Raw genomic sequence first — 25,638 nt, 5'->3', positions numbered from 1 at the left:
AAAACTCGTCGTAATCGTCGTCGTTGCAAGTTCCTAGTAGGCATCGGAATTTCAACGTCCATCCGACGAGGATGCTTTATGCCCAAAAACATTCTTTGGTCGAATGAGCAATCATGGCCATCGTTGGAAGACTTCAAGATGTCGTCGGAATTCCGACGTTAGATGGCACCATCAGAATTACTGACGATGAGTTTTCGATGGCTTCATTTGTCGACAGTCCGACGAAAAATAGTTGAAATTCTGACGATAGGCTGTCGGAAATCAACCCCAAATGTACTAGGACAGTGACCTTGTTTACCTTTATCCCTTGCTTGTGTGATTGTGGGCCATATGTCTATCTCCTAGCATTGGGGGAGGTCTTTCGGGGTTCACATGGTTGGGTGGTAGTTGCCTTCTTCCATCGAGTATTTTGGACATGTTCATGCATGGATTGGCGTTGCTTCATTCTCCAATTGCTTCTCTTGGATATAGTTAGCGTAGTAGATTAGATGAAGATTCATATATCCTTTATATTGTTATTATGATTATATCAAATATAATTGTAATTATGGGCATGCCTTCTAGGTGGATGATGTAATTGTGATGTAATTTAAGTGAAATGATCTTGTAGGATTTAAGTTAGCAGGTGTAATGTTGAGATTATGTAGTTTGAATCTAGTATATGTTAATCATTTATCATTTTGAGAATTATAGGAACATTTGGATTTGGGTCCTAAAATGAACTTAGTCTTAAAGGTTAAATGATTGCAATCAATCTCTCGATTTAGTGTAATTAAATGGGAATGAATCTTTTAGGATGTGTTAACTTTCTCATTAATAGTCATCTCATAACGTATGGTTAATTTGTAATTATGTTAGATATAGTTCATTTTATGTTTTTGCGAATTGTTAAGTAATAAATTGTTAAGGAACCTTAGAGGATAGTGTAGTATTATTTCTTCTGCATGTGCATTTGAGTTTAAAAAGTTATCTCTAATTAGAACATTGCATTTGGTTTCACATTAAAATGTTTTTAAAAAAAATATTTCACCTCTTAGTTGAGTTTAGATTAGTTTAGATCCTCTAGGGTTCCTTGGTGGGGTGTTACATTGTGAGTTGACTAAACACATACCATGTCTACAAAATGTATTGTTATCTCTTTTTATTTAAATGTATTCAATTGCACTCATTTTGAGATCCTATCACATCAAATATTTTCATTGAATAGTCAATTTGATTCAAGAAGTATCTAATATAATATTTGATCTTTTTCAAGCGCCGACCTAGAGCATTGTAAATAGTGACAACTCAAGGAGTGCAAATTATAATAGATCATTTTTGTAGGTAAAGAGAATATCTATGATTGTAGAAATGACCTTGACCTACATATTTACTTCTCATGGAGGTGGCCAACTATTATGATCCCATGGTAAATTAGAGATATAAATCCATCATTTTTAGTCTCCAGATAAATGAATTTCAGTGCAATAACATATGTATATAGTATAATTAGTCTTAAAGTTAAGTACGCTCATCATCATTTTTAATTTTCCCATTTTAACTATTCAAATGTAGATTTATTACTCCCACAACTAAAATTAATTAATTTAAATTGATTTATGCTAAATACATTTTATTAGATTAACCTCAATTAAACTTAACATAATTTATTTTTCTTTATAATATGTTATGAAATTTTAACAATCTTAGTGTCATCCAAAATACATTCGACTGGTAGAGAGCCAAGTGATATAATTATTTCATCCTCTTGTGCTCTTGAAAGAGAGGTCACAAGTTCAAATTTCAAAGGAGGTAAGGTATGCACCTCTCATTTGTAGTCAAGTACCTCTCACAAGGAGTACAAGGTAGTCCCATATCGCTCTACAAGGTAGTCCCATATCGCTCTAACCCATCTGTAGACCCATATACAGATTACTAAATGATGGACTGTAAAAGACCATTCCTTTCCTTCTTCTTAAAAGAAAATAAAATTGCTAATGACAGATTGATTCCTTCCGTAATGAATCTAGTAGAGATACCAAACTGCGCAGAAGCATTTGACATTGATTCCTTCCGTAATGAATCTAGTGGAGAGACCAAACTGTATAATTAACCCATAAAATCGCAATAATTTTATACCAATTAGGAGCAAAATCGGGTGATTCTAAAACTCCAACAAAAACAATTTCATGCAAAAGAACATACTGCTCGTATGATCACAATTTTATTCCACTTTATAGGCCCCCACAAATAAGATAAGACATTGCATTGAGGATGGCTCTCATCTGGTATATAAATGAAGAACCTCCAGCCATTCTCTGTAGAATCTAAAAAATTCAGCTCTTACAAAAATACGGACTTTAATTTTCAAACTTTTATCTTACAGTAGACCACTTTACGATATAAAGTATAAGGTGAAGCCCATTCAAAGGGATCTCCTCCTAAGGCTCGATAACTTTGTAGAGTTGTTCATATAAATCTACTGAAAATTTCACTTTACAATGTAAGGATGGCATTGGGCTTATGTTAATTTGGTGAAGAGTCTAGGGCGTAGAATCTAGCAAGGAGGCCAACAAGAGGAGCATTGATATATGTTGTAGGCTCAAGTTTGCATGAATCATGCCTCAAATCCTCAAATTGATCATATTGATCTGGTCCTCCAACTACGGCACCACTCAATAGATTTGGATTTGGTGCTTGTCTGCTGAACCAAACCATAAATCCTTCTGCACATGATACTCCCATTGAATCCACATGTACTGAAACTATGGATGACCCTCTGTGATGAGCTTGTTCTGGATATCTGCTACCGAAACCCACCATTAAGGACATGCCCAGAGGATTTCTCCCTAGTATATAATCAACCTACAAGAATAAAATCAGTGATAAGTACAAATGTCATATAAAGAGGCCAATCCAAGATTAGTTTGATTTTCTACTAGAGACAGCAATCTGGTGTATGAGATCTCCCCGAGTTAGGATTGTACGCATGGATTCTTTTGTTATATTATTTTTACATGAAAAACCCTTACACCCAAACATACTAGAATGTGCTTGACTTCCATTACAGAGTCCCATGTCTTCACAATAAGACCAAGCTAGGCTATATGCAGATAAGAAAAAATGATGATAAAAACATATATTTAATATGTATTACTTGTTGTTTGGCAAATGCAACAAGATTGCTGGGTTGGATGTTTAGGTATCCACATTGAAGGGATCGATTTTGGGCATACAATAAATCACTGTAAACTAATGCCAGGAATGCTGCACTTGTTGCATATTGGGTGTTTGCACCATCTCTAACATAGAGCAGTCCTCCTGCAGGAACAACAGTGAAATAGCAATGAGACTTACTCCTCCTGTGATTTTGGAAATCAGCCCATGATAGGTAAGAAAAGTAGTAATAACCTGGAGTTACAGAAAGTTTGAATGAGGGACTCTCTGGAATAACTGAACATAGAAAACTTTCTGCAAGGTTTTTGTACCCTTCGAAGTTGGAGTCTCCAGAGAAATACACCTGTCATTATTTTACCATTGTTTAGCTGAATTGAAGTCTGAAGATGAATATTCTGTCACAAAGGTCAGTGTGTATGAAATTATGAATTCAACTTACATTGGACAGAAGAACTTGAATTCCTGCATCTTTGAGATCCCAGCTGAATTCAGATACAGGGTAATAAAATGAGCTCTGTAATATGTATTGAGAGTAGTATTCTAACCCGGTAGCTTTGTATAGCCATGATGCTGCCCATGCAAGCTCATCCTGCAAGGATAGTGGTAAGATGCTAGAATTAACCTTTACTTCAACACAAAATTATACCATAGCTTTGTGTGAAAGAACATGAAGATATATGCATACTTGATAGCCAGAGTAAGAGCAATAGAAAGGGCATTCTCCATAGTATGTTCCGCGGTATTGATCAGCAAAAGTAAAGAGCTGCAGTGATAACCAGAATTTAATCATTATCTTTGAGAGATCTCAATTAGTTTAAAAAGTTTGTACATGTATGATGATTTGGGTATTGAAAGGAATATACGATTATACCGAAGTGGATCTGTTGAGGAGATTAAGGGAATAAGGTAGGTCGATGGATTTGAAAACAATCGAAGAAGCAGCCAATGCTGCGGCAGTTTCTGCTGCTATTTCTGACCCTGGATTCGATTCATCAATTTTGTACACAGTCCTTGGAGTGTCCATTGTTTCTGGATTTTCCCAACATTGATGATCTGCAGATGGATCTCCCACCTGAAATCAAAACTAATGTTAAGTTCAAATTTTGGAGATATTAGTGATATACCTTCTTGTTAAAGTTCCCTTTCATAAATACCCTGAAATTGTTTTGGGGTATAATCAAATCATAAAATTCTGGTCACTGGTTAGATTCCTTTTCATTACCACCCTGAAATATGTTTTTGGCACAATCACGTTTATTAAATTCTCTTTTAACTCCCTTTTCGTAACTGTCCTGCAATCGCCCTTGGCCATAATCATGTCCATAAATGTTAAGAGTAATGAATAACTGAATAACTGTCCTGCAATTGCTTTTGGGCATAACCAAGTTCATAAATGTTAAGAGTAATGAATAATTGAATGAGTTCGTAACTGCTGGCAGTTAATTTCAGTGCTGTCAATAAGAGCTCGTAGTTATATCAATAATCATTAATGTATTGTCAATTAAGTTTATTTAAATGTCACACTAGATTTTAAGATTGTAGCAATGGTGATCAGAAATAAGGCAGAGTATTCAATTAAATGAAATATTTTAATCTTTAATCAATTTTTGTTCTCATAAAAATGTAATAACCTTTCAATATTGGATTGTCTCTTCAACTTCTGATGAGGACATAAATGTAGTGGTTGTTCAGCTTCTTTGAAAGCTTATAAATAAGCTCAATTCGAATCTAATAGACAGAGTTATAGGCATACAACTCTTAGGACGAGTTTGTCACGCTGTGACATACATCTCGTCTGTCGAGTTAGCCGATTCAACTCTCATGAAGTCCACAGGCATACAGCTCCTTCACGAGTTCACCTAACTTGTATGGACTCGGGCATATAACTTCACCACAAGTATGCCCAAATTGGATAGATTCAAGGGCATACAGCTCTTTCACGAGTTTGCCCAAAAATTGTATGGATTTTACATATATATTGAATGAAATGAAGCTTTCAGATGGTTTATTATGTGTTTACAATACCGTCAATTCTTCTTTTGATATTGTCCCCTGAATTAGCAAAATAATTCAGATCAAACGGGCTATGAATTTATAATCTTTATAAATGTAATCCCCATTTTAATGAATAAAAATAATGAACTATAGTTTATATCTCTATTTTGCTTCTCTTATTCTTCTGTATGATATTTATGTAATCTCCATTTTAATGAATAAAAATTATGAACAACTATTGTTTATATCTATGTTTCTTATATTCTTCTGTATGATTTTTATGTTGTCTCTATTTTAATGAACAAAAATAATGAACAACTATTGTTTATATGTCTGCTTTGCTTCTTATATTCTTCTGTATGATATTTCTGCTGTTCTTTTCTTAATTTTTATCAATAAAGTTATCCTTCGTTTCCTTTGCATGGCTACGTTTTAGGGTATGATAAAAAATTGAAAACAAAAAACCAGAATCTGTCTGAGATCCGCATGCTATGACTATTCAATTGAGGAGAAACAGAGGATTAAAAAAAAAGTATTGTTCTTTCTCTTAGAAAGGAGTATGTAAATTTAGGCAGTCAATTAGTAGGAGAAATGCCTATTTAAATAGTTGAGTTACAATAATAACTCCATACAATTTACTAATAGTTAAGTTACAATGAAAACTCCATACAATTTGAGAATATGATATCTTCTAACTCTTTAGTTGAACAAAGCAATTAACTTCTTTTTTTTCTCTCCATCAAAATTTGTCCAAAACATAACTGACTAATAGAAAATATTTTTTGATTGGGCTACCCCATTTCTCTTATGTGGTCTGTCTTATTATAATATGTTATCATTGTTTCAACAGATCTAGGCAAAATTGGATGTGTATAAATACCTGAACCCAGAGCTGGTTGGGTGAGACACTTGCTTTGAGAAAATAATCAGTACCCCAACGAATTGCATCCCTCACATTGTCCAGCTCTCCAGCATTTGAAAGCTCATTCTCAAAATGGAGGGCTCCCCATGCCAACATGGTCACAGTGAATGCCATTGGCAGTCCATACTTCACATTATCACCAGCATCATAGTAACCGCCCACTAAGTCCACCTGCACATTGAAACCAGTAAAGCTTCATAAATTTTGTGCGTCATATAGTCTTTGGAACGCTAAAACAATGAATATTTGATCACTTCTTTCTTTTCTAGTTTTCATTCTGATGATGGATCATAGAATAATATGATTCAAAATGTTGATGAAAAAGTCTAACACAATCAAATCTAGAAATCATCAAACTAACTTCAAATTGAACAGTTGCTAAAGCAGGATGCATGAATAAAACTTGAGGTACATAAACAGGGCGCATGAATAAAATTTGAGGTACATAATTTTTTTATGGGTTTCCTGGTGACTAGACTTCAAACAAAAGAGTTACAATTTAGGCTTCAAGAAAGAGAGGAGGAAAAGCAATGTACATTTTGCATGTGTCCATCGGTGAGACCAGAATCTCCTCTCCAAGTGATCCTAGTAGTAGAAGGAAGTTTCCCAGAGCGTTGAGCTTCCAGAAACAGAATAGATTTCTGCAGTGCATCTTTGTAATCAAAATCAGCCAAGACAAAGAAATGATTAGAGCAGCAGCTCTGAAAAGATATCAGTATTGCAGCAAGTATAGTCCTTATAAATTTTCCTCTTCCTCCATTCATTATTACAGATTGTCAATATCAATGTCCCCACCACAAGGAAACCAGCTAGCAATTACAGCCCACCGTATAATATAACATTGGATAATGACTGACTTAGTTTGCCTAAAATGCATTCAAAACAATGAATTAATAATAATTGTAAGCAGAATGAAATGGGTGCATGGGAAAGGAGTAAATGATACTCTAAAAATTATTCCCTTGGGAGCTGTTTGCATGAACAGCAAGCAAACAATATTCTGTTATTTATGCATTGTACATCCGCAATCTAAGGTATGAATTATGACCACACCTTGTATTCTAAAGAGAAAGTTAAAGTTAAATTGGAATATTTTGATTTGCATGGCTTTCTGTATGGATAAGTCTCGCATATTCTGATAGTAGAAGTAAAAGCAGTTTTCTTTTCTCTTTTTTTAAATGTTTAGGGCAGGTCCCCATGCCACTGTTTAGCTTATTTTGGCTAGCAGCCATTGTTCAATTTTGCATGGGAACACTCTGGCTGCTTAATTTTAAGTAGAAATTGCACTTAAGCAGTCGCATGGGAACATGGGGTTAGTAAACTTTTTAATGTGATAGGTGATGCATGACACATTTTGGAACTACTTAATTTTAAGTAGAAATTGCACTTAAGCAGCTGCATGGGAACATGGGGTTAGTAAACTTTTTAATGTGATAGGTGATGCATGACACATTTTGGAACTACTTAATTTTAAGTAGAAATTGCACTTAAGCAGCTGCATGGGAACATGGGGTTAGTAAACTTTTTAATGTGATAGGTGATGCATGACACATTTTGGAACTATGAATCAGTGAGACTACAAATGGGGGATTTCATTCTCACACTTCACTTCATCAAATCGGTAAATCCAATGACCCTTTAGCTCAAGGCATGCGAACTCAGAAATCCAGCAGAGATTTGAACTTTGGTGGCCACTTCACCAACTAAATATTTTAACTGAAATCCGAAAACAAAAATAATTTTCTTCTAATGTCTAGCACAGGACAAAGTATTTAAGTGGGGCTGGTGTACTTGAAAGCAAGATTGATAAGAGCTGCTTTTTAAAAAGAAATTGTACTACCTATGGTTAAAATATATTAGCATGAAAATAAAATTACTTCGACCAGTCCCCGATTGGGCAGCCAAAATTAGATGGTCGATGAATCTGAAGAAACGTAAAATTTTGTATTGAAAAAATATAAAATACATGCAAGTCTTTTCAACAGTCATTTTTGTTGAAAAATGCTTTCTTATCTTGTAAAGCAGTTCTAATAGATAACGTTCCGTGTTGTTATTATTTTACTTTATTCAAAACTTCATTAAAGTATTAAGCATTTGATTTAGTGTTTTAATATTATATCATATCATATCAAATCAAATTTAATATAAAATATTTAATTTTTTTCAATGGAAACATATATATATTTTGTTTTATATATTATATTAGAAATAAAAATAACAAGTCAAATCTAATATGAAATAAAAATCTATTAAATAGAAACATTTTCATGTTGTATGCTAGTTTAATTTTAACATTCTTAAAAACTAGCATACCCATATTTTATAAATAAAATTTATGTAGAGAACAGAGATATCAAATTTAAAAAATCTTTACTTTAGCATAGATTTATTAATTTCATATGATTAATATTTATTATAATTTAGTCTTCTTTTAGAATATGAAATGATTTGCATGAAAACAAATTAAAAAAATAGAAGTTTCTTTTAGATCTAGATTTAAAAATATAATTTTTTAAACTAGAAGCTTCCTTTCAATTTAAATTTAAAAATATAATTTTTAGAGTCTTAAATGATTTGCATGCAAAAAATAAATATTAATTAGTATTGGCCAATCTCTTTTGTTTTTTTTTAATGTAAAAAGTATTAATTCTATTTCCAATTAGAAAATCTTGAGGATTCTTGACAAATAATAAGAAAGTACATTAATTACATGGTGAATCCTTCAATTAAAAATAAAAATCTTTCAAATAAAAACAAGTCCTTATTGTATGCTAGTTTAATTTTAACACTCTCCTAAAAAAATATAAAATCTTCAATATTTTTTTCAAATATTAATTTCTATTGACAAATCTTTTTTTTTTATTGAAGAAAGTATTAATTCTATTCGCAATTTTTTTTACATCAATAAAATTTTGTCGAAAATCTTGAGAAATCCTCACAAACAATAGGAGAGTACATTAATTACATGGTGAATCCTTCAATTAAAATATAAATAAATTATTGTAAAGAAGTAGGCGCCAATGATGGAAATGATTTATGGGTTTAAGGGGTAGACTCCCTAATATTTTGTTACCATTGTTGATTTAAAATATAATCTAATGACCCTCGTATGAGGTGCAAAATTACTTATGGATTATTTGTCTCCATTGAGTCAATGATCCAAAAACAACTTCATCAATGATCCAAAAGGAATTTTGTGCCCCATGAGCATTACAAATTCGAGTACTTTTACCTCAACAAATATGAGGGTCATTAGAATATACTTTAAATCAATGACAAGAACTAAAGATACATGATATGGCCCTGAAGTAACTAATAATTATGATATATTAATAACAAATTAATTTAGATATCTACAATAACTTATTAAATTTGGATTAATCTAATTTAATCATATATCAAATACTACATTACAAATTTTTGAGTTAAATTTTTTAATAAAAAGATACTATAGGGATTTAAATAAGACTAAAATAAAATCTTGTAAAAATATGACAACTCAAATCACCTTACAACTTGAACTATTTGCCAACTAGGAAATATTCATCACTAAAAAATCATTAGTGCGAAAGGAATTTTGTTAGAATTTTTTGTAAAGTTATATTAGTTTAATATTTATATGATCTAATGTATTTGTAAAATCTAGGGCTTGACAATTTGTTTGGGGATTCACTTCTAAACCAATAGTTTATTACATGTGCACATATTTCAAAATTTAAAAACTAAAAGGTGACCCGATATATCACTTCAGTATTAGGGAGAAGGGGATAACTTAATTAATGTGATATAGGTAAGAACTAAGGGTTGGGAAGCATATAGAAAGGGTATGGACTATTTATAAGTGACATTCCAAATCATGTATATATCATTTTACATTGTTCAACAAGAAGTAATGGCACACCATGTTGCTCTTGGTAGGAGTTGGAAGTTATTTTTTTCTATTCCACATAGTCTTTTATTGTGTTAAGAGTCGCATAACCCTAGTGGTGCTTGCTTATTCCCGATTTTAATTTAGTTAACAATAGAAACAATGACCACACTAAGGTCATGCAAATTTAATACAATCCTACCCAAGATTTCTAAAACTAATTATCAGACACCTCTTCATAATTTCACGACCCTACTCATAAGAGTCCATAATTATCTCTAAAACCTTTTCATTATTATTTAGATGAACATGAATACTATAATTGAAACATCTATTATTAGGGGGATTCTTTATTAGATTTTATGTGCTAAGGTTTTGGGGGTTGAGATCTATAAGTGTTATTAAATCAAATCTTTTTGTTGGATGACATGTTGTCCTTTTTATGTAATAATTTTGACTCTAACAAAAGGAAAGCTATGTTCCTTTGAGAGTAAAGTACACTAATGACGCTCAAATAAGAATAGAAATGGCTAGATAAAATTCTTGAAGGAAACAAATCGGTGAAAATATGTAAAAATAGAAAATAATTATAACCTTTTAACTACTAAAATGAAAAGTATAGAATGAGGAACTTGTGGTTGAAATATAATAATTTTGACCTAGGAAATTAATACATCATGTGGATGTCTATGCATAACACTATTTTCCATGCAAAAAATGTATGAAAAAAAAGCTAAAATTTTTGAAGGTTCTACCAAGTTCCATTTAGCTAACTTGGAGGACTAGCAACAAAAACACATTAGCAAATACTAGATAATAGAAATGCAAAGAAATAAACTAATAAAATAATTTAAATAATTTAAATGAATAACAAAAATGAATCTACAAATAAGAAAGCACTTGCAAACCTCTATGCGGCTGAGTGCTCTCAAAATACCTACAAGAACAAGAAAAATAAAAATGATTGGGGCTATTTAGGGGCTTGCCTTAAGCAAACCCCCATTTTGGTCTTTCAACCTCCATCAACAACCAATATAGATAGATAGAGAAAATAGTGTGTGTTCTTATTCCAATGCATCTAGAAAAAAGGATAGTGATAAAATGTAAGAGAAGGGATGTGATAATTCCAAGGTGCTTGTGGGCACAAGAGAAGAAGTGCTTGCAATAAAAAGAACAATATTAATTGAGAGGATTGACAAAGCCAAAGAGAGAAAGAGAATTTGAATAAATTGTTGTAAGAGAGCTTGACAGTCTTGTGAGAGCCAATAGAACCAAGAGAGAGAGAGAGTTACAAAAATGAAATATTTTTGAAAATGAGAAGAGGGAAAAGGGAAGGGGTTGAAAAGCTATTTGGAATCTTTTTGATCCATTTTCATTGGCCTAGGAAGTGACAAGTGGAAAAATTATTTAAAATGTACACCAAATAAAATTGTTGTGGGATTCTAGTACAACACACAAATATCCATATTATAAAGCACTAGTGTCCAAAAAATTTATGCTAAAAAAAATGAGAGACAAGTAAAATATAAGGCTAACACAAAGGTGGTATAAAAAGTGATCACATAAAAATGAATCTTGAGCACCTTAAGAAGGAAGAAGGTTGATGCAACAACTAAAACGAGCCTACAAAAACACTAAGGAAGTGGATACCAAAGTGAAAAAAACATAGGTGAAATTACAAGGGTATTGAAATGGTGAAAATGTGGTCCTAGGCTAATATGTATATCAACCTATAATTATTTTATACTATTTCATTTAAAAGGAGAAGATGAGTGAATGAAGTTGAACCACAGGGATAGCCAAACACTCCTAAATCCACACTTGGGTTCTCCTTGTGTATTGTCTGATGCTATTGATTGAATATATCCAAATGACTAGTATAAAGAAGGAAATCATGAACAAGATTGACGTAATGCATGAATTTGATAACATAAAAGCACAACAAATGACAAATCTAGAAATAAAACACAAATAGGCACCTATAATAGAAATTGGGAGAAAATTAAGCAGGATAGGGGTGCTAGGAACTGGAATCCAAGAGTAGGTTGATGCATATGCCACCATAAAAAATTGAAATAAGAGATCTTTAGAGATTTGTGCTCAAAATCTAGGGAAAAATTTGGAGGACACTAGTGTCTAGCTCTAGCCTATTTAATTGCCCTCATCTTCATATTTATGTTGGGAAGTAAAACAACATAGCAATATTGATATAATCTAATTGTAACTTTAATGTGCATATGTGAGTGTTTGGAAAAGTTCATGTGATCTAGGATAGATATCTCACTCTATTTGGTAATCAAATTCATTGTATATGTTAAGCATTGTGTGGGTTTTGTAGTGATGTAATATATCTAATGTTTCTATTCAAAACTCTTTTGTGTGGTGAAGATAATCATTTTCCATGTGATATATTTATTGTATGTGGTCAAAATTTATTAGTTAGTGTATCTTCCATGTGATTTATTTTCATTGTACATACATATAGATCTAATCTGGGTGGTGTAGATATGACTCTCAATGCTTTGAATATATATAGGTTTGATTTGGGTGGTGTAGATATGACTCTCAATGCTTTGAATATATATAGGTTTGATTTGGGTGGTGTAGATTTGATTCTCTACCCATCCTTCTGTATATATAGATCTGATTCAGGTAATATAGATCTAACTTTCTATTGGGTGTGTGTAAAGTCAAGGGCTATCATAAGGTACAATGCAGAGAAATGCATGATATGGTATTGGCCTATTGTGCAAGACTTCAGAGGAGAGAGCATTGATTGAACAATGGCTTGAAATTGAAGGACAAAACTTTGATCCTCATGCTAATATATTATTTAATCAATTAGTAGTAGCCCCAAGACTTAATGTGCATTTTAAACTTCTCTTTTGAATTTATATGAATTATGGATGCATTCATCATATGGCTAACTAGGATAATTTTTTAATCCAAAGATTTTTTGTGATATAATTTATAAAATGATTGATTAAACTCTTTTTATTATTAGTAATAACGACCTTATGCTAGAAGATGGAATATTTAACAATGTATCGTACATAATTTCATTGTGAATCTATTATAGAAAACAAAAAAAGTTAAGATTCAATTTTGAAAAAAATCTTTATGAAGAATATAACAAATAATTTTGAAATGACTATTATATATACTTCTATAAAAAAATAAGTCTACAAATTCAAAGATTTTGTTAATATTTTAAATAGTAACATGTTCAAAATGCATTATTACATCCAGAGACATTTTAATCATATTAGAAGGATGTAATTGATAATTTATAAATATTTCGTTACAGTTCTAATTATTTATATATATTAAATATTTATAGATGCTAGATATTTTAAAATTTGATATCTCTCAACATATTTTACTTAGCTTTTTTAAAATATAAGTATGCTAGATTACACATACGCATACACATACACATACACATACACATATCTTTGTAAAGATAAAAATAACATGATGAAGAGCGCTTAAAAACTACTAAACCATCATTAAAAAAGAAGAAGAATTCCTTCCAAATTTGAATGAAATAATATGAATCTTTAAAGAAAACTTCCTTCCAATTCAAATTAAAAGACAAAATACAAAGTGAAGTGAATCTACCACTAACTTGTACTTTTAATGTGTGACAATCTAAAATCTTATGTTGTCGGCTGCTCTAATCTTATATAATCATACAATATACCATTAAATGGGCTTGTATGGATCCTTTGTTTTAGAAATATTGTATTGTTTCCTGGACTTAACCAAGAGTAATCTACTTGTACATTGAAAATTTGGTAAAGTCCATGACTCCCATGTCGAGCTATTGAATTGTCTTTCCCAATTTGGTGTGTTTCAAAATGAGGCAACTGTAAATTTGGATTGTTAAAGTATACCTAAAATAGTGATAAAAGAAGATAGTATTAGATACAAATATAAATTCATGAACAAAAATGTTGGACATGCTCTTAGATGAAAAGAAGAGGAGGTTTCAAAACCTGAAGATCAGATGCAGTTGAGGATGCTATTGATATGAGCAATGTATAATGTCCATTCTTTATTACTTTATCAAGATTAAACTTCACTTGCCATGTTGTTGCTTCATTTGTTCCATCACCTTGCTTCCTGCATAGATCATGTAAAAGAATACAATTTATATTATAAAAAAAAAATAGTTTAATAAATTATATAAGATAATGAATGATAAATAAATATTATTATTATTGTTGTTTTACAATCAATCTGATTTTGAATTATAATGTTAAATTTGATTGTTCAAATATTTATGTTTTTTTAAGTTTTGTTTTAAAATATTTTTAAAATTATTTTTAGCATGTTAGATTTTATTTTTAATTCAACTATCTTTTATAAACAATTGTAGAAAATAATAATTTCAAACTATAAAATGAATAAACATATATAAATATTGAATGATAAAATAATTAATACCTTGTAACATGTGCAAAAAACCAATCCTTTCTATAGTCATCAACTCCAACTGTATATACTAGATCACTATTAGGAAATAGGTCTGCATATCTTTCCCAAAGTCCATACTGACGAAACCTTTGCAATAAAACCCACAAATGATAGTTAATGCAAAGTATGACTTAAAAAAAGAGAGAAGATAATAATAATAATAAACTAATAAGTGTTATAAGACATAATTAGAAAAAGAAAGAACTAATCTCTACATAAAGAAGTTGAATTTGTACTTTATTTAGGATTTTTTAGTCTATTTGTTGTTATCACATATTTTACTATTAATTTATAGTGTTATTATAACTTGTATTATGTTATAAATAATTAAAATATCTAAGTATGGTAGTAAAGGTAAATAAAAAGTAGGTTATCTTATATAAAGTTATTTTGGATGGATTAATTAATATTTTAAATTATAATAAGGTTGTGTTTTTTGTGGTTATTTCTTCTTTAGTGTGTGTTTTCATTCTATTTGATTATATTTTCCTAAGCTCTAGTTTTTAATAGGTATATTTCATAACAAAAAAATAGGTTTTTGAGGTGATAAATTATAACTTTGAACTAGCATCTTATTAGGAAGATGAGATGACCCAAGTCACATCTATATGATGAATCTGTCTCCATTTGAAATAGTATGATTATATCAATCACAACCAACACATTTGTCTATGATTATTTTCTATAGTACTTATCTTTGCAAACTTTTGCAAGTATTCATTGTCTACAAAAAAGTATTACTTTTCAAACTTATTTGTCAAACAAAAAAAAGTGATCAAGGAAAAGATGTAACATAATTTTAAAATATGTTAATTGACCCCATAAGAATAAAGAAAAGATTATCTAATACTAATTTAATCTATAAAATCATAGATATCCATGGGAGAAGTCATTTAATTCATTAATCCCTTCTAAATGTATGCATTAATTGAACAAGATGGAAGGCTTGAGTTAATAGAGATAGGCATATTCATATTATCATATCCCCTTGTGCCTTAATTAGTAGCAATTTGTAGAAATACAACACAAACAAATAGATGTAAATGTCAACATGAGAAAAAATAATAATTTAAAAGATACTCCTACAAAAATCCAAAGAAGAAAAATATTTCATTCAAAGATAGGAATCTCACACTTACACCTAATTTACTTTAATTTAGGCCTTGACTTCACCTAAACTTTAACTAGGAAAAACATTACCATACCAACTATACCAACTTTGGTAAATGTACTTATAATTTTAGAATTAATAGTTTTTAAAATTGAAACTACATATAAGAATTGTTATTTGTTGAAGTTCGTCTATAATAACACTTTTGGAAAATGTTAGTTACGCCTAAGTTAGTGAAATTTAGGTCCTAAATTCACCTAAACTTTAAATAGGAAATGCCTTACGACTAAGCCAACTTTAGTGCATGTTGAGGTTCAATATATAATGAAACTTTTAAGAAATGTGATTATTAAAGAAGGATGTAATTAATGTTCAATGAAAACCACACATCCACATGTCAATATTATCAACTATAAAATTAGAAACATGAAAAAAAATAAAAAATAAAAATAAAAATAAATAATCTATAGAAGTTGACTATTCTAAGATAGTAGAAAAATAACTATTAAGAATAATTTAACTCTTTAAATTTTCATTTATATATAGAAAATAGAATCTTAGAATGATAAAATACTTAATAATAAAACATTATATTGTAAATTTAAGAAAAGAATCAACCTCGTTCTTTCTATCTCGACCTTCCATTTCAAATCTTAAACATTATCTAATATAAAAAAAACCATTTGAGATTTGAAAAAAACTATAAGGGCTTGTCACAACTATAGATATAATAGTAAAAAGAAATCAAAAGTACTTACTTTTCACTATTCAAAAAGAATGTGTTTGAATACATTGGTTTTGGCTGTGGAACATAGAATTTTGTTGCAGTTCTGTCAGGAAAGCCTATTTCCCATATGGTTGCTCCGTTTCTTGGTGGTGTGTATGTTAGATCACCAAGATTAGTTGATGAACCTACAAACATATATTTCAATAACAGACATCAAGTTTCCACAATCCATTAGATATCATCTAGAGTGCTTTCGGATTAGATTGTGTATGATTTTTTATTTTTTATTGCATCAACGTCTCGGATCACACTCCCTGATCCATCATCAGAATGAAAAGAGAACATGCAGAATGGATTCTCTCTTTTCATCCGGATCCATTCTACATGCTCTCTTTTCATCCTGGTGATGGATCAAGGAGTGTGATCCTAAAGGTTGATGCAAAAAAAAAAACATTCATACACAATCTAATCTGGAAGCTCTCTAGATGATATATTTCAAATTTAATTTTTACATATGTTAGTTATAAAAATATTCTAATTCAATTACATTACAAAATCTTTGCATAATCATAATGCTGAAATTCTTACATTATAGAGGTAAACAAAATTCAATTAATAGAGCTAGATGTAAGAAAGAAAAATAAAAAAATGAAAAACTTCTGATGGAACATTAATTACATATTAAAATAACAAAACAATTTGCAGACCTGGAGAAAGTGTGAGGATTGTCTCGTTCTTGTAATCGCCAACTATATTTGGTACCCATCCGTACAAATTATACTGGTTGGGACAGATATTATGTATTTGAAAGTTGCCATTTTTATCAGTCTTTGTCCAAAATTGATATCCCTGAAATACATATTTTCATATAAGATTTGTTACAGTCATAAAGTTCTGAATCATTATGTTAAAAATATCAATTATTTATATAGAGATGGAGTTAATTTTTCCAAGAGTGAAATAGAGTAGCAGATTGTTTGGTCAAATTTGAAGGATTGGAATGTCTTAGAAGAATACTTTGTCTTTGGAATTATCTCAATTGTTTGATCAATTAATTGTGAAAATTAATAATGTTTAATTATTTATTTTTTGTTAAGATACGCTCCTTACTTTATAACTCTATGTTATGATTAATAAATTATTAGCCTTTTTAAGAAAAAATATATAATTTAAAAATAAAATAAAATAAAATAAAATGTATTGAACAAGTAACTACCTTACTTTCCATTTGCCATGATCCATTCTCACCCTGTGCAGCTAATCCTACATATGCAGAATCAGCCGGAAAGGCTTCTGAAGAGATAAATTTATCATTAACCCACAATCTTCCCATGATGGAACACCTTTCTTCCTTCTTTATAAAACCAGGAGAAGCAGGAAATGTGTAAGGCCAAAGTTGTTCCTGAAGGAGTTTCTGTGATAGACCAGAACATAAACTTTTAATTATTAGACTTAGAATAAATGTTTTTTTAAGAAATTTTATTGAAGATATCAAGTTTTTACAATCTATAAGATTTGGAGGAGTTGTTTCTGAATCAGATTGTGTGGTCTTTTTTGTATCAATTTTTTCAATCATACTCCGTGATTCCATGAGAATGATTGAGTGCTATCAGAGAGTACAGAGTGGGATCTCTCATTATACTCCGTGATCCCTCATGAAAATGACGTGCTATCAGAGAGTAAAGAATGTGATCTCTCATCAAGATGATTGAGTACTATCAGAAAGAATGTTTACGCTCTAATAGCACTCAAATCATCCTAATAAAAGATTACCCATTATGATCCAAAATGTTAATATAAAAAATACCACACAATCTACTTAAAAACAGCTCCTCCAAAATAGTTCTATTGTTCTAACCTCTAACTTCATTAATACTTTATACTGATATAAACCTTGTTGAAAATACAGTGAACTGCACCTGGTTCTTTGCATCTTGCCAAAGTGAAGGTCTATCTACAGATGAATTCAAATGAATATAAACTGGACCAAAAACCTTCTGCCAGGCTTCTCCTTCACCAAACTTGGAAGAGTTGTCACCAATATAATGACTACTATGAAACATCTGCCAATTTAATATGAAACAACTTAGTAATCTGAAAAAAAAATATATAAATTTTAAACATTTTTTACTAAAATGAAGCTAATATTATTTATTACAGCGAGGCAAATAGGTCCAGCATGGAGTGTTAAGTTTTGCTTGTTAGGCCCTCCATTTCGAAACTCATGACTTGGGAAAATAACCCAAAAGCCAACCATTGGATTTGTGCTGGTGCTCCTGCTACTGCTAATCCATCCATATACTCCTCCATCCTTATTCTCCAGAGAATACTGATATTTGCAATCCACCTGTACTCACCCACATAAAATTTAATGTGAAGCTGATAAAAAACATTGACATTTAATGTGAAGCTGATAAAAAACATTGACATGTATAAACAAATTCGATTCTTTAAAGCTATGAATCATGGAATGTGATTCGAAATGTTGATGGGAAAAAAATACACACAATCGAATCTACTTTTTTGCTTGGCAATCCCATGATTTAGTAGACCATCCACAGGTTCCATTAATCTTCATGGGATTGCACTTACAGGTTTTATCGTATGGTTAAGAATTTTTTCAAAAGTATATATACTATCATCAAAATGTAGTGAATGGGTTCTTTTAAAGCATATTGCCACTGTATCATGGTCTCCAAACTTCACCATTAGTTTTCAGAAGCTGACTGAATTATTATAGGCATGAATATTTATATGATTTATAGTTATATCACCATTTCTAGACATTTATAATTCAAAGTATTTTCAAAGTGAAGGCTGATTTTATTTTTTTTTGTTATGGTCATTGGCTTTTCATATGATTATATTTCAATTATCTATTATAAAGTAGTTCAGAAAAATATTAGAAAAACTTAATGTTTACTTGTTTTGTTGTTTAATTATTATTATTTGGATGAAATAGTAATATCATATTGATTGTGTAAAAGTTTAAAATGTATTGTTAAAAAAAAGATATGTAGAAAAAATCACATTCTATAATTTATGTAACACGGTCTTAAACAACATATTGAAAGAAAAAAATATAACAAGCTATTAAGTAACATGATCTATTGAACTAGTAGTTGAAGGTCAATCCAGGTCACCTAGTTTCCACATCTTAAAATGGTCATGGCCATATATTTTGGGCTCCCAACCTCTAAGAATGCCATCATTATATTGTTAATCATGTACAACTTTAGAAGGTTGAGAAATGATCAATGCAAAATATCAAAACTTGCAACTATCTAACCAACCTAAGACACCTTGGTCATGCAACTAAGAGGAAGCTAAATATCACCAAGAAATTGGAGACCATCTATGGACCAATCGAACATTATCTCAACATTTGAGAAGCATGAGAATTGTGCCTACAAGCATTATGGTTTCTACCACATCATTTCCCTCTAAGAGGTGATTGGACTTTGCTAGAAAGAGAAGTCGGGAAAAATCTAGCAATCATACAAGGAGCATTACTCCAATGATCAAGAAGTGAATTTCAGTAGATTAGTTCAAGTGCAATTTTATTGGTTGCACTCATCTCTAAATTAATATATTTGAACTTGATCATAGAATACATGGAGAGATTATTGTGAATAGTACATCTAGAAAAGAATAAAATTCCTATCTTTCCAAATGCCATATAGGATTTCCACTCTAAAAGTATATCATGAATATCTTGGTAAAGTTAACTATAGTTATAGAACAATCTCCTAGAACTATCATATGTTAGGAAAAGGTTTGTGTCTAAAAGGCTTCAAAAAAATCACGTATCTCATTCAAAAGAGGTGTTTAGTTTTTTTTTAATGCCTAAAAAGGGCAAAGAGGATTGATAGCCCCCAAATGAATCAATTTGGAACCAATATAAAAAACTTTGTATAAAATACACAAAATAGTGGGAGAAAGATTTGGCTATATAATTACCAAACAAATAGTTGGGATGTTCATTTGTCATTTTGCACAATTATATGCAAGTGTGGTGAGAGCCAAGCATACCCTTTGAAAGTATTGTAACTAGGAAATAGTGTATTGGGATACCATTTTCAATCTTTTCACCATGGCTTGAAACTCCATACCCTAATTTTGTGAGACATCTCCATTTAGGGAGAGTTAATAATAGTTTGAACATATTCAAAATTTAGATGGATGCATACATATTTCACAATGACTTTTGGATTGGAAAGAAGATTTCTAGTTGTTCTTAGTTGATGTGCTTAACATGTGAATTTATCATCAAACTAGTTTATAGGGGATTTGGAATGGATTGGTATAAGTCAAAGATGTTATGGGTTTCCTTTGAAATGTATTTTCTTGAAGCTGCAAGTCCAAAAAGAGCCTAAATCTTTGAGAATGAAAAATTCAATGATTACACAAGGAATGAACTTATCATTAAACATAGCGGCTTACATAAAGCAACAAACACATCTCTATTTTGGTAGTAAATTAACAACTAGAATATCAAATGTTTTATCTTTACTTTTTGTAATTGATATTCCAAATTCACATCTTGGGGAAGTTGAGGGAAATTGTTATGACCCTTCTCCATGTCTATAGGAGGTTAGAAACTTAGTTTTTGGGAGTGTAGAACCATTGTTGAGGGGTGATTTTATCTTCACAAGTTTATTTCTCATTGGAGAGTGTGTGAGTGACTAGTTCAAAGCTCTTGAGAGGTATTAAGAGTTCATTGAGGTAAAAGTAGCTTTTGTAAACTTGTTATACTTCATTTTTACATGGTGAAATGGACAATAGTTTCCCCTTAAAACTAGAGTTTTGATCCAAAATTGATTTTCTCTATATTAACATGTGTTGCTTCAAATTCAAAGCATATTTTTGTATTTAATTTCTAAATTTGTCATGTTTAGTCTTTGTTTTCTATATAATACATTCTTTTTCAAATGTTGAAATCTACTATGAATGATAGTTTAGGCTAATAAACATATTAGAAAATCTAAACATTATAAATCTAATATATCCTCCTATCATTCTTTTGCTAATGCAGTTATTTCACTTTTTTTCTTTTGGTGAGGAGTTTTTTCCTATGTGATACATCTGTTTGTAAATGGGTACCTCATCACGCCTTGTAATTGGGACCCATCCATGCATTCATCTTTTTGTTCATCATTAGGTTCTGAATTTCTCTTTAAATTGATCTTAAGGGGGATGTTGGAATAATTAAGATAATTATCTTAATAATCATTTAATCAATCATTAATTATTTAGGTCCCCTTTTACTTTATTACACTTAAGCTAATTTTAGGAGTTCTTTTTATATCTAGATTGAACTAAATATGTTGTTTCATTAAATAGGATGAGGACGCTTATTATGCTCTAATTTAATCTTCGTCTATGTTTAAATCTAGGATTTTATCTTTGTGTTTTTATAGACATTCAGTGTAATCTATCTAATTCATTACAAGTTAATTTCCATATTAAAGATTCATCTTTGAATCAAATTTCTCTCAAAATTGCATATCATCAATCATGTCTAAACTTTTTTTCAAATGTGATAAATATTTTGATTGAAAATAATTTTTTAAAGCTATGAAATTAGTTACCAACTCCAACATATCCACCCCAATTTATAGATCACTTAATTATACTGAATCTTTATATTTATCATATATAAGACTTTTCTATGCTTTTGAGAATTCCTAGTTTTAAACAATAAACCAGCACCAAATTGTAGTTTGATTAAAGTAGAAATATCAATATAAATCAAGTTTTGATCAAATAAAGCAACGTATGAGACTTGCCTGACCCTTGAAATCTGAGTTAACTGGATTGGTGAGCCACACAGCTTCTGGGTATGCAAGTTTTCGGCACCGCCCTGGCTTTCTGTCATCTTCTGTTGGCATCTCTCTCTGTTTATGGTCTGATATTACCATATAGTCAAATCTGAGCACCAAAAACATGCTTCAATACTCACTCAGATTGAAAACCAATAATTTAGGTCAAAAATACCCATTCAACCTTGCACTTATACTTACTTGTCCTTGCCCAACCTGAACACCATACGAGTTTGCACTAGTTCGCAGGCAGGAAAACCTGAAGGCCTTTCGTATATTGCATAAGCATAGAAACCTGAACTCCCACGAAGCAAGATATACCTGTACATATAGAAATCTTCTTGTCAATTTGCCCTTCCACACACTTACATATTATCAAATTATCTTCTTGTAAAATTTTGATAAGTTTCGTTTTGTTTTTCCTCTCTGGTACCACCTTTGGTCCATGTTCTCCCTCACCCTCTACTTTTATCTGACCTGGTCTGCTAACTATCATTCTCTTATGGGGTTTGAAATCATTTGGTTGGGTCGGTGGGCAGAAAGAGGTACCAGAAAGATGTGCTTAGCTTCTTTTCTCTCGTCTTGCTCTCTTCTTCCTGATGACGGATCATGGAGTTTGATTCGAAATGTAGAAGAAATAAATTCACACAGTTTACACCAAAACCTATGCACAATAACAATATGAATTGTGGAAATCATGTAACTCCAAGCATTAATATTAACAGTCCCAGCTTTTGGTGTAGTGGTAGCCGGCCTGTGTTAACAAAACTGGTGACTCTGTTAGGGAGGGTTCGACTCCTGCCCTTGACAACGGCCAGCCTTAAATCACACACACTAAGCAACTTATTAAGTCTAGAGAACGTCAGTCAACTCAGTGTTTAAGACTTTTAAGCCTAGAAGTCAAAGCTTAGTGTGTGTGATTTAAGCCGTCCGCTTGAGAGCTTACTTACCTCGTGGTTGACTGTGTCTAAATTGTTGTCGTATGAAACCCTCAACTCTTTTCAACACCCTAACCTCTTCCATTGATCTCTCACTAATAGTTCGAACTTTTGGTATAACTGATCTGTATTAACAATTACCTCAAATCTATGTTGACTGGAATTCTGGAACTCCCTTGCAAAGAAGAGTCCCATCTTCGGACAAAGGAAACTTCAGCCTGCTCTTCAGTAGCTGTGACCACACTGAATTCACTCCCCTCGATCCTACATTCAAATTCAATTGCTTGTAAATCTTAAGTTCCTAACTTTAATTACTTAATTGAATTGAATGAATGAATAAAAGATTTTAATGAATCTACGAGACTAAACAATCTATGAGATTTGATATAAGACACTCACAAATCAAGTTTGAGATGACCTCCTGCTTCCTTCCAGTTGATATCCCAGTACCTGCAACTTACACTCATCCATCTTTATATAATTCTCCTTCTCCTAACATATACCCTAAGAACATTTCTAGAATGGTATAAAGAATCTATGAGAAAGAAATATAGTGTGTGTGGGGGGGTACCCTCTGTGAGACTCTACATTGAGAGTCTCCATGAGATTGCTTATGCCGCCATATTCAATCTCAGTTACTGCTCCATGCGGTTTTGATAATGTCACCTTCACTATACCGTTATCCAAAACCACCTGTAAAAAACCATGGAGAGAAAATGGATGAGAAAGGAAGAAAAAGAAGGTGATGCACAGAGAGTTTTAAACACATGTAATGCAATGCAAGAAAAGAAGAAGTGAAAAGTGATTACATGTTTAGAGAAAGTATTGACGACCACGTTTCCTCCTTTCATATTTTTCTTCTTCTGAATGAAAATTTGATTACAGAACAAGCATAGGAATTTCTGTGACTAGAATTTTTCTCTCCAAACAATCATGGAGTATGATAAAAAAAAATCGAGTTAAATCTAAAAACTATCAATATAATTTATTATAGATTGTAAAAATTTCATGCATTCAACAATCAATTATACAATCAATTATACTATTTGCAGTCTATGACAAATTTTTTTGCATAACATTTTAGTTGGAGAATTTTTAATCAATTATAAATCTTTTATATTTAATCAGATATTTTAAGTCATTTATTTTTTTATATTTAAATATATTTTTTATTTATTTTTACTTTAACATTAATTATATGCATGAGTAGTAGTTGTAGAATTATATGATTTAATAATTTTTATTAAAAAAAAAATTAATATATTATTTTAATATTTAAGTAGACTTAAACTTTTGTAAACAATAAAATTATTTACAGAATAAAAAATAAAATGCCATTGCCAGTCTTTATTTCATGCTCACAAGGTAGACAGTAAAGTAAAATTATGAATCATATCCCAATTTATCATGGGACTCGTTATGAGAATTTTTTGCTTATGAATTTTATTTGTAAAAATATTATCAATAATTTCATTAAGATTCCATAAAGTTGAGCAGCCTAGGTTTAAGTTTTAGATTTTTAAATAATTAATTACATATTTTAAATCATTTAATTTTTTATATTTATATATTTAAATATATGTATAATTATATATTATACTATTTTAAATTTAAATAATTAATCATAAATTTTAGTAGTTGTCATAGAAATATATAGTGTAGTATATTTTTCATTAGAATTATTAAATATATTATATTAACATATAATTTTGATTTGAAATTATAATAATATATTATAAATATATTTTAAATCATTTAATTTTTTATATTTGAATATTTAAATATATTTACAATTTAAAAAATTTGTTGTTTAAACTATATATATATAAGAACAATAAAAGTAGCATACCTATTTTTAGAGGAATATAGATAATTATATTGTAATTAATATTAAATTATTATTAAGATATAATTATATTATTATGTTTTAATATATTATTATTTTTATAAGTACTCAATTAAATCAATTTTTTTTATTTAATGCTAATTATATTTTCACTTCCACTTCTCAACTACCACTCACTCTGAGCTAATCATGGAATAGACATTATTGATTGATCGATTTAGAGAGAGTGGGAGTTGAGAGGTGGAAGTGAAGATACAATTAGCACTAAATAATTGTAAATTATCTAATTGAGTGCATGAGGTGAGAAAATAAATATGCATTTAAGTGTCACAAACATGTCAAATTAAATTCTTCTAGTTTTTATTGACGAAAGTTTTTGCATCCATATGTGAGTATAATACGTCTTCGCGTAATGATTGTTTTATAATAATATAGATTATATAGGTTGAAAATCACCTCTTTGAAAGGAAATAATAATTACGCCAAAGGTGTATTATACTCACATGTGGATGCAAAAATGTTTGTCAATAATAACTAGAATAATTTAATTTGACGTGTTTGTGACACTTAAATGCATGAAAAGAAAAAAATATTTTATTATTATTATTATTATTTAATTTCATTTATTTTTTACTCTCATGCAATCAATTAACTTATTTTTTTTATTATTTAATGCTCTCAATTGTCACTCACTTTGAGTTTAACTAATGAATCAATTTGTCTATCTCTAAACAAATATTCCTTTAAAGATTCAGTATGCTAGTTTTAAAACAA

General features: G+C 30.4%; 2 protein-coding genes across 2 annotated transcripts; both read right to left on the bottom strand.

The window, feature by feature from the left end:
• Nucleotides 1-2,164: 2,164 nt before the first annotated feature.
• Nucleotides 2,165-6,955, bottom strand: LOC131034048 (endoglucanase 16). Its single transcript, XM_057965399.2, has 8 exons — nt 6,610-6,955; nt 6,032-6,244; nt 4,028-4,228; nt 3,842-3,919; nt 3,596-3,745; nt 3,391-3,499; nt 3,137-3,300; nt 2,165-2,844 (listed from the first exon to the last, which is right to left on the bottom strand). Exons 1-8 carry the CDS (start codon nt 6,835-6,837, stop codon nt 2,506-2,508), a joined length of 1,482 nt encoding a protein of 493 aa, XP_057821382.1. The 5' UTR covers nt 6,838-6,955; the 3' UTR covers nt 2,165-2,505.
• A 6,560-nt stretch (nt 6,956-13,515) lies between these two features.
• Nucleotides 13,516-23,938, bottom strand: LOC131034027 (uncharacterized). Its single transcript, XM_057965372.2, has 14 exons — nt 23,828-23,938; nt 23,590-23,711; nt 23,418-23,468; nt 23,160-23,282; nt 22,282-22,401; nt 22,048-22,189; nt 18,417-18,605; nt 18,178-18,321; nt 17,475-17,672; nt 16,966-17,107; nt 16,290-16,443; nt 14,391-14,507; nt 13,940-14,066; nt 13,516-13,837 (listed from the first exon to the last, which is right to left on the bottom strand). Exons 1-14 carry the CDS (start codon nt 23,867-23,869, stop codon nt 13,601-13,603), a joined length of 1,908 nt encoding a protein of 635 aa, XP_057821355.2. The 5' UTR covers nt 23,870-23,938; the 3' UTR covers nt 13,516-13,600.
• Nucleotides 23,939-25,638: the final 1,700 nt, after the last annotated feature.

Source organism: Cryptomeria japonica, chromosome 2, assembly GCF_030272615.1.
Source record: "Cryptomeria japonica chromosome 2, Sugi_1.0, whole genome shotgun sequence".
NCBI lineage: Eukaryota > Viridiplantae > Streptophyta > Pinopsida > Cupressales > Cupressaceae > Cryptomeria > Cryptomeria japonica.
Note: the sequence above shows the minus strand (reverse complement) of the source record. Positions and strands in the feature narration are given on the sequence as shown.